The 14,096-nt window shown below is 43.1% G+C and overlaps 1 protein-coding gene across 1 annotated transcript; it reads right to left on the minus strand.

Annotated features, from left to right (window-relative positions):
* Positions 1-915: 915 nt before the first annotated feature.
* On the minus strand, positions 916-10,658 carry LOC311227518 (piggyBac transposable element-derived protein 4-like). The gene is made up of 4 exons (XM_084313214.1): positions 10,456-10,658; positions 8,442-8,509; positions 3,066-3,156; positions 916-2,857 (listed from the first exon to the last, which is right to left on the minus strand). The coding sequence occupies exons 1-4, from the start codon at positions 10,632-10,634 to the stop codon at positions 1,168-1,170; spliced, it is 2,028 nt and encodes a 675-aa protein (XP_084169340.1). The 5' UTR covers positions 10,635-10,658; the 3' UTR covers positions 916-1,167.
* Positions 10,659-14,096: the final 3,438 nt, after the last annotated feature.

A 14,096-nucleotide genomic window follows, 5' to 3' on the forward strand; every position in this document is an offset into this window, starting at 1 on the left:
GTAACATGTCTGCAGTGAGTTGCCTTGCATTGCAATGTAAAAAGAAAACGTCTAGCTAGTGTTTGACTGCCAAAGGCACGATTTGAGAAAGAAACGTATTCAGAACGGTTTGTATATTTATATACGCATGTTCCAATATATATAGTGCAAAAGAAATAGACATTTTACAAGTGAAACGATGGTAACACATTACTTTAGGGGTGGAAATAACGATTAAGTAGCCCACCTATCAACCAATGAGGAACTATGTAAAAAACAAAACCGTAGAACAAATATTTAACTGATAGTTCACTTTAAGAATGTAAGGTAAGCAGGTAGAACATTTAGATTTGAGTCGGAAATGGAGACTTTGAGTATAACTGATCGTTTGATATAGTTCCCTCATTAGCTCCCTAAGTATAGGCTATACTTAATTATCATTGTGCCCTCTAAAGTATTAATCAAGTATGTTCAATGTCACACAATTTAGCAGTTACATTTATTTCACTTGAGAACACAATCGCATCTATGTGAACAGATAAAACAAACAATCTAATATTGATCACTGTTTCAAACGGAAAATAGTAGTTTTTAGCTGCCAGAGATGTACCCATCCTGGTGCCTTGTTCACAATCTGTAAGACGCTTTGGCTAAATTGTAAATTGTACTAAAATTCAGCTGTTAAGAGATTACAAAATATGTACTAAAATATACCAATTAAGATATTTGTAACATATTTATTTAAATAATATACCACTGTTAACATATTCCTAACATATGTACTGAAATAATATACCAATGAATGAATCAATGAAGTTTATTTTTAGTCTTCGTTTACAACAAATCAAAAACACACTTGTGTGGACTTACTGTACAAAAAGAAAAAAAATCACAAATGTACATATTCAAAAGTAAGCTCACACATAAAATCCCAACTCAATGACCGAAAAAAGGAATAGGCTGAAGCACATGCATATTTTTTGCCTTTAAAATTCTTAAAAACTAAACATATAACATATAAACATATAAAAAAAATATGCTACAAGATAAAAAATTATAAAAATGTTTTAACTGTACTCCAGAATTATTTTACTTAAGGCTTTTTAAAATCTTACCACTGTTAACATATTCCAAACATGTGTATTAAAATGATATTCGTCCATGTTACAGGTCATTATTTGTCCATGTCTAGACGTTTTCCTTCTTGCAGCTGTGGTGGTCCCTGAAGCAGTTCCTGTCCAGCTGAATACAGAGCACCACCTTGCACTCCTCACACATCCATTGTGATTTTTGTTTGCAGAGAACGCATCGTCTCCTCCCCTCACTTGCCTTCTGACTCTTCCCAGTGCCCACTCTTTGGTTGGTGGGGACGGGCAAGTGGTCTCGAGTGGGGGGCCCGGGGGGCCTAGGCGGCCCAGCCAGCGGCACACCGAGCAGCCCGGCACACAGCTCCTCCTGGAATGCCTGGCGTGTCATCGGCTTCTTCTGCCACCTGGCGCTGAGCTCCTTGTGCACAATGAAGCTGTTGGTGACGGCGATGTCCAAAAAGTGCTGAAAAACCATCATGGACCAACTCCTTGTTTTTCTGTGCACCGAGTTTGTTCCCAGCAGCTGGTCCGAGGTGTCCACTCCGCCCAGGTACTTGTTATACTCGCCCACGGCTGTGGGTCTGGGCACAGGGACCTTCCGACTGCGCCCACCGCTGGTCTCCTGCCACCGCAGGACGGTCTCCCCCGTGTATACGGGATGGACAGTTGTGGAGATGGAGACCTCCTTGGTGTCCATCCATTTTACAAAGAGCAGGTCGCCGTCCCTGATCCACCTGATGGAGCCTCTCTTTGAGCTCCTGTCCAGGGCATTCTCCCGAGTCGTTGGGACGCCGTCTGTGCCCTGCCTGTATGTCCCACAAGCCCCAAACCCCTGCTGGCTCAGATGACGGAACAGGAGAGGGCTGGTGTAGAAATTGTCACAGTAGACAATGTAGCCAGACCCGAGATAGTCCTTGTTCATCAGCTCCGCCACCATGTCAAAGGAAAGCCCCTTCCCTGAAGCCCCCTGGGTCTTCCCCGTGTACAGCCTGTAGTCAACAGTGTACCCATTCACATCAGCCAACACAAAATATTTTAGCCCCCACTTTGACGGCTTGGCTTTCATATACTGCTTCATCGTGAGTCTAGCCCTTGTGGCGACCATCCTCTCATCCACCGAGAGGTGCTGCTGTGGGTGGTAAACGCTCTTGCAGCGGGTTCTGATCAAATCCAGGAGAGATAGGACCTGTTGCAGGGGGTCGTAGTCCTCTGTCCCCTTTTTCTGGTCATTGGCCGCGTCCTCCTTTGGATCGCTCATGTGCAAGTTGGAGTTGATTGCTAGAAACCTCCTTCCGGACATGACTGAAGCCGGAAGGGGCACTTGAAAAATGTTTTTTGCCCTCCAAAAGTCGGTTAATTTGGGGAGGTTGCACACGGACATAAACAGCAACATGCCCAGGTATTTTCTAAGCTCCTGTGGGGTGATGTCAGTCCAATCCAACTTTTGCCCCTGGTCCAAATTTTTCTTTACATTTTTGTTTGTGTTTGCACACAAGAGCCTGAGTACCTCTGCGTCAAAGAAAAGAGAAAAAATATCATATGGCGTTTGGGTGCCGGTGGTGAGAGGGGGTTGGGGACCAGGGCTACGCTTGGGAGTAAATCTGATTGGGCGAGGCCCGGCGGTGTCGGGGTCTGCCTCCGTCTTCCAGGCCTCTCGGCCACGCGGTGACCGGCTACGAGCGGCATCACCAGCAGCATCGGCACCTCTACTGCCTCGGCCACGGATACGACTCTGTCCCCGCCTTGTACCACTGCAGGTATTGGTGGATGGCCCTTCATCAGAAGAATCTCTAAAAATATAAAAGATATATCATAAGATTAGATTAAAAGTGTTCAACTGTATAAGAATAGTAAAAGTAATAAATACAACACAGGAAAAGTTATAAATAAAGCAATAATAAAGCGATTTGAGACAAAGCCAATAAGATAAAATAGAATAGATGTTGAAAAACATGTAATAAAAGCTGGGAATAAATATCCAGTGCAAGTATTACTTACGGTGGTTGAGACGGCGATACGCCTCCCGTCTTCTCCTGTGCTAATCTCCCTGGGACTTTCCTCTCCCTGGTAGATCTCCTCCACATTTCTCCTATTTACAAAATGATTATAAGTAACCAATGAAATCTATAAACACAAACTATGGAAAATACACATGAAAAAACTCAAACTCTCAGAAACAATAATAATACTATTATTTTACAACACCAGGACAATATTTACAAAGAAAACACTGCTATAATACTCACAAGTTGTACCTTCACTCATCTGCTGCTGCTTTCCTGCTCTGCTTACTCCGACCCCTCCCCCACAGACAATCCCTAACACTATCATAATGTACACTCTTGACCTGGTAAGCCCTAGCCATATTTTCTGACAATTCACCTAAAAGTACACAGAGGGCTGCTGTAGTACAGTGTGGCACGTGCGACGAAAAAATCTGTCTGTGCGATGAATGAATTTGCTGCAGTAGCACCCGTGCGATAGCCTGTGTGCGACGTTATACAGTGAGTCTGATTTTTCTTGAGTGCCAGTCATGCTTACCAATCAGAAGTGCTGTGCTCTCATTGCTCACCAATCAGAAGTAGCCCAAGGTAGCTACGTATACGCCCAACAACAGCTCGTGAAACGCCCGTGTGTGAAGATGTTACAGCAGGGCTCCACAGTGGGCCTATACTTGGTCGCGACCCGAAATAATTCCCAGCTTTCCCCCCTGCGCCGTTTCTATGTGCAGTGAAAACTCCAATGCGTCTAACAAGCTTTGCATCCTCCTCATCATTCCTGATGCACAAGTTGGGTAAACTAACGTTAGCCGCTAACGCTAGCTAAGCTAGCTAACCCTGGTCACAGACAGAGAAAACAGCTGAGCTCCAATAGTGAGGAAGGGGCTCGGGGACGTTGCACTATAAAAACTAACTAACTAATGTTGATGATAAACAGTGATGCCAGTAACGCGTTACTAAGTAACGCGTTATTGTAATCCGATTACTTTCCCCCGAAAATAGTAATCTAACGCGTTAATCTTTAAAAGCCAGTAATCTGATTGCAGTTACTTGTCCAAGTGGCTGTGCATTACTATTTCGTTACTATCTCATCATAAATTCATAATGCAGGCGGAATGCAGTATTTTATTTCGTTTTCGACAGTCAAAAATACATTTTGAGCTGTTTTTCTTTTGGGAGTGACGTGGTGTGGCAGTGAAAGGGTTAAATACAAGAATGTGTCCCGCGGCGTGACTGGTCCCTCTGTCTGAGTGACTCTGCTTTGGTCCAATCACATTCCCCATCCACAGTCTGCGAATCAGAGGCAGAGTAGGGCGGGTCTTCACAGCACGTCATGTGACATATGCGCCAATCGTGTGACAGCAGGGCTCCGTAGTCGGAGAATTCCACCCCAAAACGCTTGGCAAAATTAAAAGTGAAACCGCAAGATGACTTTTGCGGTTTCTGTTCAGAATTCCACCCCAAAACGCTCGTCTAAACGTAGCCTCAGTCACTACTTCACGGCGGAGGAAACAAAATACTGTCTACCGCTAAAAACAGCACATCCAATTGCATTGAAAGCATCTGGAATCACAACACTAGCCGACGCTTCGACTAGGTACAGGAGGGTTGATGGTGGCAGAGCAAAAGCTCTTATTTGCCAGATTTACAGTTAATTTACATGTTAAAGAGAGACTGATTGTATGTTTATAGAGAGACATTTATTAAAAACAATTTAATAGTTACAGTTGATATAATTGAAATAATAGTTCAGCCTGCATTTGTTAGATGTGATACACTGGTTTTGTAAAACCACTGGCTGGCTGCTCTAATGCTGTGAGCATCATAGACTGTTGCTTTACCATACTTGATGGTACAGAAGCTGAAGCACTAGTTTAACAATTTACGTTATGTGCAGAGAAACAAGTTAAAAACAATTTATGCACTTTCAATAAAGCGTTTAAAAAAAAACTGTTGGGGGAACGACGACGACTTCGTAACCTAGTTACTTTCAAAGTAACTAAGTTACTCTGATAATCAAGTAATCAGTAAAGTAACTTAGATTACTTTTTAAAGGAGTAATCAGTAATCAGATTACTTTTACAAGTAATCTGTGGCATCACTGATGATAAACATTTAACTTAATTAGCTGAAATATTCAAAAATCACTAAATCTACTATATAAGCCATTCTCCCTTGTGTGTGTGTGTGCGCGTGTGTCCCATAACTGGTCTTTGGAAAGACCAGATGACAGCAGAGGAGTTTGATAGTATTTATGTATAGTAGTTTGATTCTCGAAGACACGCTGACGTCACGAGACCGCCGCCATCTTGGTATTGGGGAAACAAACGGATTTCGACGATCAAATGTATGCGTTGAGCTCCGTTTTTATTACATGTTTTATCACTAGGGCTGACCTTCGAAGCATTTTTTGGCAATCGAAGCTTTGGGGCCGAGCTTCGATTTTAATTCGAAGCTTTAAAAATAAATAAAAAAAATTAACTTTTTTATCTTATGTTGTGGGACTTGTACATGGTAAACTTTGTTGTTTTTAAATGTGCTCTATAAATAAAGTGGATTGGATTAATTAATTAAGTAGCCCCTTTCGTGACTGTGACGCAGCCAACAAGGTTTCACTCGGCTGCGCTGCCTGGGTGCAGTGGGGCTGCTCTCACAGCCAACGACATGACATTACATAATTATGTTGCAACCTTCGTCTATCAAGCAAACAATTATATAAATATTTATATGTAGTTGATAGAGACAATGGCAGAATTCGACTTAATTAAGCACGTTTTATTAAGACATATTTTTATATGGGTCGGGACATTTAAAAAAAGCAGCACAATGAACACATCTCAGATTCAGATTCAGATTCAGACAACTTTATTGATCCCCGTGGGGCAATTCATATTTGCAGCTTCACCACAAGCAACAAAGACAAACAAACAACAAAACATCTCAACGACAGCACGGAAAATAAAAAGAGAAACACTCCATGTGATACAATCCAGCAATAAAAGTAAAAGTAAAAACAGACAACCAAGTGCAAAAGGCTACTTAAAATGACTACTGTCTGTGTTTAAAAGTCTGATAGCCGAGGGGACAAAAGATTTGGCGTAGCGGTTGGTCCTACTTGGTGGGACGTCATAACGGCGGCCAGAAGGCAACAGTGAAAACCGCTGAGACAGAGCATGGAGGGGTTGATTTGTGATGCTCGTCCCCTTCTTGACCACCTGGTCCGTCCAGAGAGAACATAGGTCTCTCTGTTTTACTCCAATTATTTTGGAGCACACTTTCAAAATATACTGTAGGCTGTTCCTATCTTTAATAGACAGGCCACTGAACCAGCAGATAAAAGAAAAGGTTAGGAGGCTTTCAATAAAAGAACTATAAAAAGTGCTCAGGATCTTCGCACTAACATTAAAAGAGTTCAGCTTTCTTAGCAGGTAGATCCTCTGCTGACTTTTTTTAACAATAGACTCTGTATTTAGGTTGAACTTCAGTTTACAATCAAACACAGTTCCCAGGTATTTGTACGATTCAACAGTCTGGACGTCCTCATCGTGAATTACACTAGCTACACTGGCTTGATGATCGGGGTTGTGTCTGAAGTCAATTATCATGTCCTTAGTCTTAGAGACATTGAGGTCCAAGTAATTCTCATCACACCAATTCACAAAGTCGTGAAGTACAGGTCCATGATCAGTTTCGGAGCGCTGCAGTAGGGATACCAGGACAGTGTCATCTGAAAACTTAACCAGATGCCTTTGGTCATGAAGCGATCTGCAGCTGTCCGTGTACATAATAAATAAAAGGGGAGACAAAACGCAACCTTGGGGGGAGCCAGTGTTGGAAATCGACATGTTGGACATCTGCCCATTTACAAAGACCTGCTGGACCCTCTCAGTGAGGAAATTTAAAATCAGCATGAGAAGCTGGTGTGGGAGACTAAAATGAGAGTCAAGCCTCTCAACATCTGTCCGACATAGTCTTAAATAACAAACGGCATTGCTTCGCTTCTTTGTCGACATGTCTGCTGCACATGTTGTTTTCAACACAGATAATCTCCACGTGCTTGTTGTAGAGAGGTGGAGTCGAGGCGCCGCTTACTTTCGTTTCATTGGAATGGAGGCGCAAGATTTGAGGCAATTTTTTTTTTTTTACTTTTATGTTCGAAGCTTGTGCCATCGAACGAAGCTTCGAAGCTTCGAAGTATTTAAGACAGCCCTATTTATCACATTCTTGTTCATTTCATAACCTTTTCATATAATTTGTTTTGAAAATATTGAGGCCAACATGGCATTTCACTATTTCGAAAGCCTTTCTGATGATTCTAAGGCGAGATATGAGTCAAAGCTCGCCCTGATTGACTTGACATCATGTCCATACAAGACACCTGCAGACCATTAGGAGAACAACCCAAAGACATGGCCATCTCTCGAATACCCAAATTGAAGCTGCTGTGTTACGTTTTGTACTAATAACAAAAACAGAAATCCAAATCGCAAGTTTTATATAATACCAGCCGAGGCATCACGGAGGAAAAAGTGGCTGGCGGCTAACGTTAGCTACATTAAACCTGACAAATAGTAGCTATATGCTAAGACTAACGTTAATTACATCATATCGAACCGATAGGAGCTTATCTTATCTTATCTAATCTTACGTGGATGTTTGCTCAGGTAGTGGTACCATGTGTACCATGTGTTTGTTACGTGCATGTGTACCATGCACGTAAGATTAGATAAGATAAGCTCCTATCGGTTCGATATGATATAATTAACGTTAGCTTAGCATGTAGCTACTATTTGTCTGGTTTAACGTAGCTAACGTTATCCCGCCAGCCACTTTTTCCTCCGTGATGCCTCGGCTGACGGCTGGTATTATATAAAACTTGCGATTTGGATTTCTGTTTTTGTTATTAGTAGTACAAAACGTAACACAGCAGCTCTTTGGCATTGTGATGCAATGAAGAAAATTACCCGTTTAATTTGCCGCTTTTCCGATCCGTTTCTGCACTAAATGAAGCGTTCACAATGTACATGTTTCCCCCACGCCGTAGTTGCGTAGCAACAACAGACAGGAAGTTGACTTCGAGAATAGAAACTACTATAACAAGTTGACACTCGACTTGGCTCAGGTTAAATCAAATTAAACCTGTAGCTACATCAGGTACAAACAATGGAGCGCCACTTAGTGACCAAACATGGCACTGCAACTAAATAACAACACAGAAATGCAATAGGCACATTTGTGAATGTTACAAATATATATTTTCCCCAAGAGGATCAATAAAGGAATTTCTCATCATAAATGTTACATTGACAAAACTGTATTGAGCATTCAGTGTTAATTAGATTCCAGAGCGCCAGACTTTAGGTAGAATACATACTGAGGGCTGGGTCATCATCGCTGTCATCATCATCGTCATCATCATCAGTGTCACCACCAGTATCATCACTAGAAACGAAAGGAAAAACAGAAATCATGACAAACTTTCATTCTTGTTGTCATTCTATTACAACACCCATTTCAATTCACCATAGCACACAATCTTTATTTCAGTTGTAAAACTAAAGTTTCAACATTGTTATCACAACACACAACCTAAAACTCATCCCTACCTCCCTCTCCAAAACAGTTCCTACAACCATTTTTTTAATGTTACATGATCATTTTTTATGTTTAAATATCAACATTATCTGACCATCCTCAGTAAATACTATTGATTGAAAATTGTATTAACAGATTGCAGAATGGGTACAATACAGTACAGCTCAATACACACAATCGTTAAGGGGATGCAGACCAGAGAAAGACTTTCATCTTGCTTACATCAGGGTCCCCCATTTTCAATTCATCATAACATGACATACATATAGACAGTACTGCTACATCTATACATTTATGACATACCAGATTTACAAATACAGTACTGTTTGTGATACAAAAAGAGTAAAAAAAAAATTAAAAAGAGAGTATATACATTTGACGAAGACACTGTACATTGGAGGAGGTGGGTGGGGGGGGGTTGGGTAGGTGGGGGGGGCGAACTGTACATTGGAGGTGGTTGGGTGGGCGGGGGGATGGGTAGGCGGGGGGGGGGGGTAACTGTACATTGGATTATCGACAAAAGAGGGTCTCTCGTGTATTACTGGGTTAGGACATTTATTGTACATTGGAGGGGGTTGGGTTAGGATATTTACAGGGGCCAGTTTCGAATTGCAGTCTCCCGTAGGTGCTCCTTGAGTGGTTTTAAAAGTGGGTAGTGATTCACATTCCTTTACAGCTTTGGGTAGGGCGTTCCACATTGATGTGGCACAATTGCAAAACGTGTTTAGTCCCTTGTTTGAGCCGAATCTGGGTTTAACATGATTTGTGGTGTTGTGGTCGTGGTATTCACTGACCTTTGGGAAGTATTTTTGACATGTACATGGGTACCTTAGTCGTGTAGTGTATCTTGTAGACCAGGCCCATTGCAAGTTGCTGTACTCTGTCGTCTATTCTAAGCCATCCTAGGTTGTCAAAGTGGGCAGGGGTGAGGTGGGTTCTAGGAGTCAGGTCAAGCAGTAGTCTGACCAGTTTGTTTTGTGATGTTTGTAATTTTGTTTTTAGCGCCTTTGAGGTGCTTTGGTACCATGATGAGGTGCAAGCATAGCCCTCCAAACTCATCTGACCTCATCTGGTCCCTTCCAAAGGGAGAATGGCCTATAGCAGACTTTTTTGAATATTTCAGCCAATGAAGTTCATGTTTATTATCATCAACTATCCTGTTCGATGTATAGTGTAACATCTGGTTACATAATTACACTAATCACTGAACGTAAGAGACCGAGACAGACTCCCCCCCCTGTAACCTCATCTCATCTGACCATCCTCAGTAAATATGATTGAAAATGAATTGAAAATGGGGGACCCTGATGTAAACAAGACGAAAGTCTTTCTCTGGTCTGCATCCCCTTAACAATTGTGTGTATTGAGCTGTACTGTATTGTACCCATTCTGCAATCTGTTAATAAAGTTTTCAATCAATCAATCAATCAATCCCACCAGAGGCGAGAGTATAGATCACATGCTACTCGCAATTTAAGGAAGGATGCAAATCACAGGCGCCTTATCCATTCGGTAAATCTGATCACGACGGCATCTTAGTTATAATTTCGGGTCGCATTGAGTCCAAAATAGGCGCATTCTGGATCCCCGAGGGCCTGTATGCGTCTCATCTAAACAGGGCAGGATACCACTTCAATGCAACACAGTTGTCTCTGGACTAGTTCAACCACTTCAACGGTCATAACAATACAGTTGTCTCTGGACTAGTTCAACCACTTCAACGGTCATAACAACACAGTTGTCTCTGGACTAGTTCAACCACTTCAACGGTCATAACGCTGACAAACACTCACGTGTGATGATCCGCGCATAGATCCATTCCTTCCGGAAAAGTGATTTCTGCTGCTGAATCAAAAAGAAAGTCTTTTTGATCTTCTATCAAGTTATTTTCCTTTCTTGAGACATCTGTGATGCCCTTCTCCTTAGTAGTTCTTGAGATGTTTGTTATAATATCTCTCGTCTTATTTTCCATCTTTACAGCAGTTGTGACTTGTGAGATCTGTGATATTCTCTTCCTCCTTCCTTGCTTTCTCCGTTTCCCTCCACTTCTTCTTCTTCTTCTTCTTCTTCTTCTTCTTCTTCTTCTTCTTCTTCTTCTTCTTCTTCTTCTTCTTCTTCTTCTTCTTCTTCTTCTTCTTCTTCTTCTTCTTCTTCTTCTTCTTCTTCTTCTTCTTCTTCTTCTTCTTCTTCTTCTTCTTCTTCTAAGTTTCCGGCGGACTACGCGTCTAGGCGTATTGCCGCCCTCCACAGGACAGAGGGAGCACTATAGATTTCCAGCCCCGCGGCAAGCAGGAACTGCACAACAGCACTAGCTCTCTCTTGGTGGTTCTTCTCACTCAGGCCTAGAAATGAAGGCAAATAGAAAGAATTAACTCCCTGAGAAGAAAGAACTCTAAAGAAGGAATTTCGTTGTTATCTGTGTCGTATTCGATTTAAACAGAATAATCTTCAGGACGAGGAGATTGCATTAAGATGTTTATTCAAGGTAAGCATTAAGTAATCATGAGTGTAACTCCATCCACGGCTGGCAGCCAACTGACTGTCAGTGTCAGGACCCCTTGTGCAGGTATTCATAATAGGAGGGTGCGCCTGGCATGCCTGTCGTAAAATGAGATATTCAAAGCATGAATATTACATCCTCCTTCTTTTAAAGAAAGCTTTATAAGCTATGAACAAAATTGAAATAAAGAAGGTTGTGCAATACTCTGTAAGAGTTTCTTTGTAAACAATAACCATGTGCGTTACATGTGTCACTCAGGACCAGGCAATGTAAACAGGTAAGATTAATATGTTAAACATAAGGATTCTTGGCAATGTAAACAGGTAAGATTAATATGTTAAACATAAGGATTCTTGTATCAAAGGTATTACAGTTCGTATTGTGTGCCCTCTTATTCTGGAACGTCTGCTTTAATATTTGAATACTTCAGCTGTGAATAAGGTATGTATTCAAGGCTTATTTGGTCGTGTGTCTCACCACTCTTACCATATGCAGCTCTTATTTGTAGAATTAGCTTGCTAACAAAATGGGACTATATCGATAAGTAAGCAAGGTAAGTAGGTCATAGATTCAACACATATAGTAAGTCATCATTTCAGCATACATTAATATTTTGTTACATTTCACCACCCCTTTTTTTTTTTTTTTTTTCTTTTTTTTCATGGGGTAAACGGTGTTATAATAGGGCAGCGATCCGCCTGCACCCTTTACATTTATAGGTCTAAAACGTCCCGAGGCTTCACTGCTCGGCCGGATCTGGTGTAGTATAAAGCTGAGTTCTCTTCTGAGTCCTCTGACAGTTCAGGGTCGTTGGTCTCTGGCGGTTGATCGACGCTCTCTGGACTTGGCATACCGTCGCACACTTCCAGGACAGTATGATGTATTGAAAATGGGGGACCCTGATGGAAACAAGACGAAAGTCTTTCTCAGGTCTGCATCCTCTTAACAATTGTATGTATTGAGCTGTACTGTACTGTACCCATTCTGCAATCTGTTAATAAACTTTTCAATCAATCAATCAATCAATCAATCAATCAATTCCTCTTTTGTGTCCCTCAGGTGCCTGCGGTTGCGGCGGTATTCGCGTCCATCTTGGGTGCGAACGTGGTATGACCGTGCAGTGTCGGCTGGTTGTATGACTACTGCTGGCCTCCAGCGTCCATGTTCTTGGAGCCTGACAGATTCACCACAATGTAGTGGGGGCAGTGGTCTAGCTGACCTGTCATAGTATTTCTTCTGGTGCTGTTGTCTCTGCACTCGCTTGTCATGTCCATCTTTGGGGCTTACTACCCCTGGCCGCAGCTGTTGGTTGGTGCTCGGGAGGGTTGAGCGTAGCCTGCGGCTCATCAACAGCTGTGCCGGCGATTTGAAGTTGTCGACTGGGGTGTTACGATACTCCAGGAGGCTTAGGTACGGGTCTCTTCCGTCTGCCTTAGCCTTGTCCATGAGTGATTTTGCCGTCTTCACAGTTCTCTCCGCTAGTCCGTTGCTCTGCGGATAATGTGGGCTTGACGTGACGTGTGTAAACTCCCACGACTTGGCGAATGTCTCGACCTCTTTAGACTTGTATTGTGGTCCGTTGTCTGAGACTATGGTCTCTGGGACGCCATACCTGGCACAGGCTGCCTTTAGCTTGTGGACAACAGCTGCCGATGTGGTGCTGTGAAGTCTGTTTAGTTAGAAGAATCTGCTGTAATAGTCGACGGTCACAACATAGTCCTGGTTGTTCCAGTTAAAGAGATCTGTCCCTACAACCTGCCAGGGGCGGTCTGGGATACGATGAGGCATCATAGGCTTCTTGGTGTTTGATGGGCGGCGCTCTTGGCATATTGAGCACTTCTCCACGACTTGCTCTATATGTCTACCCATTCCAGGCCAGAACATGATGTCTCGTGCTCTCAGTTTGCATTTTTCCATTCCCATGTGGCCTGCATGGATCTTGATCAGCATCTCTCCTCTGAGGCTGGTAGGGATGACTATTTTCTCCCCTTTGAAAATGATTCCATTCGTTTTGGATAGTTCATCTCGGTGATTCCAGTATTCAGTGATGTTCTGGGGGCATTGTTTTCTTTCCTCAGGCCATCCCTCCAGGATAGCCTGGCTGAGCAGCTTTAGCTGTGTGTCATTGTCTGTTGTTTCTCTGATCTCTTGTAGCCTGTCGTCGTGCACAGGTAAGCTGTTGTATACCATGTGTACCTGAAGGTCCATCCCTTCACTGAGACCGTCGTCGTGAGAAGTGAGTGATTTCCTGGACAGCGTGTCGGCAACTGGGATGTCTTTCCCAGGGCGGTGCACGATCGTGAAGTTGTACTTGTGTAGTTGTAGTATCATCCTCTGTAACCGCGGTGGGGCTGCGGCGATCGGCTTCTTCATGATCGACTCCAGGGGCTTGTGGTCAGATTGTACCATAACATGGCGACCGTAGGCATATTGGTGGAAGCGTTTGAATCCATAAAGGACTGCGTACATCTCCTTTTCGATTTGTGCGTAGTTGACCTCGCTGTCCGTGAGTGATCTGGATGCGTAGCCAATGGGCCTTCCTTCCTGCATCAGCACAGCACCCAGACCATACTTTGATGCGTCCACTTGCAAGCTGAGCTCCTTATCTGGGTCAAAGTAAATGAGGACTGGCCCCGGTTCACTGGTAAGTATGTCTTTCATCTTTTGGAATGCAGCGTCGTGCTGCGCGTCCCACAGGAACTCATTCGATTGTTTAAGCAGCTGTCTCATGGGTGCGTTGATCTCGGAGAGGCTCGGGGCGAATTTCGCCAGATAGTTGACCATACCTAGCACGGTCTCCAGTTCTGCACGGCTCTTTGGCGCCTCCATCTCCTTGATGGCAGCTATCTTGCCTGGGTCAGGCTTCATGCCGTCAGCTGAAAGGACGTGCCCGAAGTAGCTCACTTCGGTGGCTCCGATGGTGCACTTGTCTGC

This window comes from Notolepis coatsorum (assembly GCF_963971535.1).
Source record: "Notolepis coatsorum genome assembly, chromosome: 1".
Taxonomy (NCBI): Eukaryota; Metazoa; Chordata; class Actinopteri; order Aulopiformes; family Paralepididae; genus Notolepis; species Notolepis coatsorum.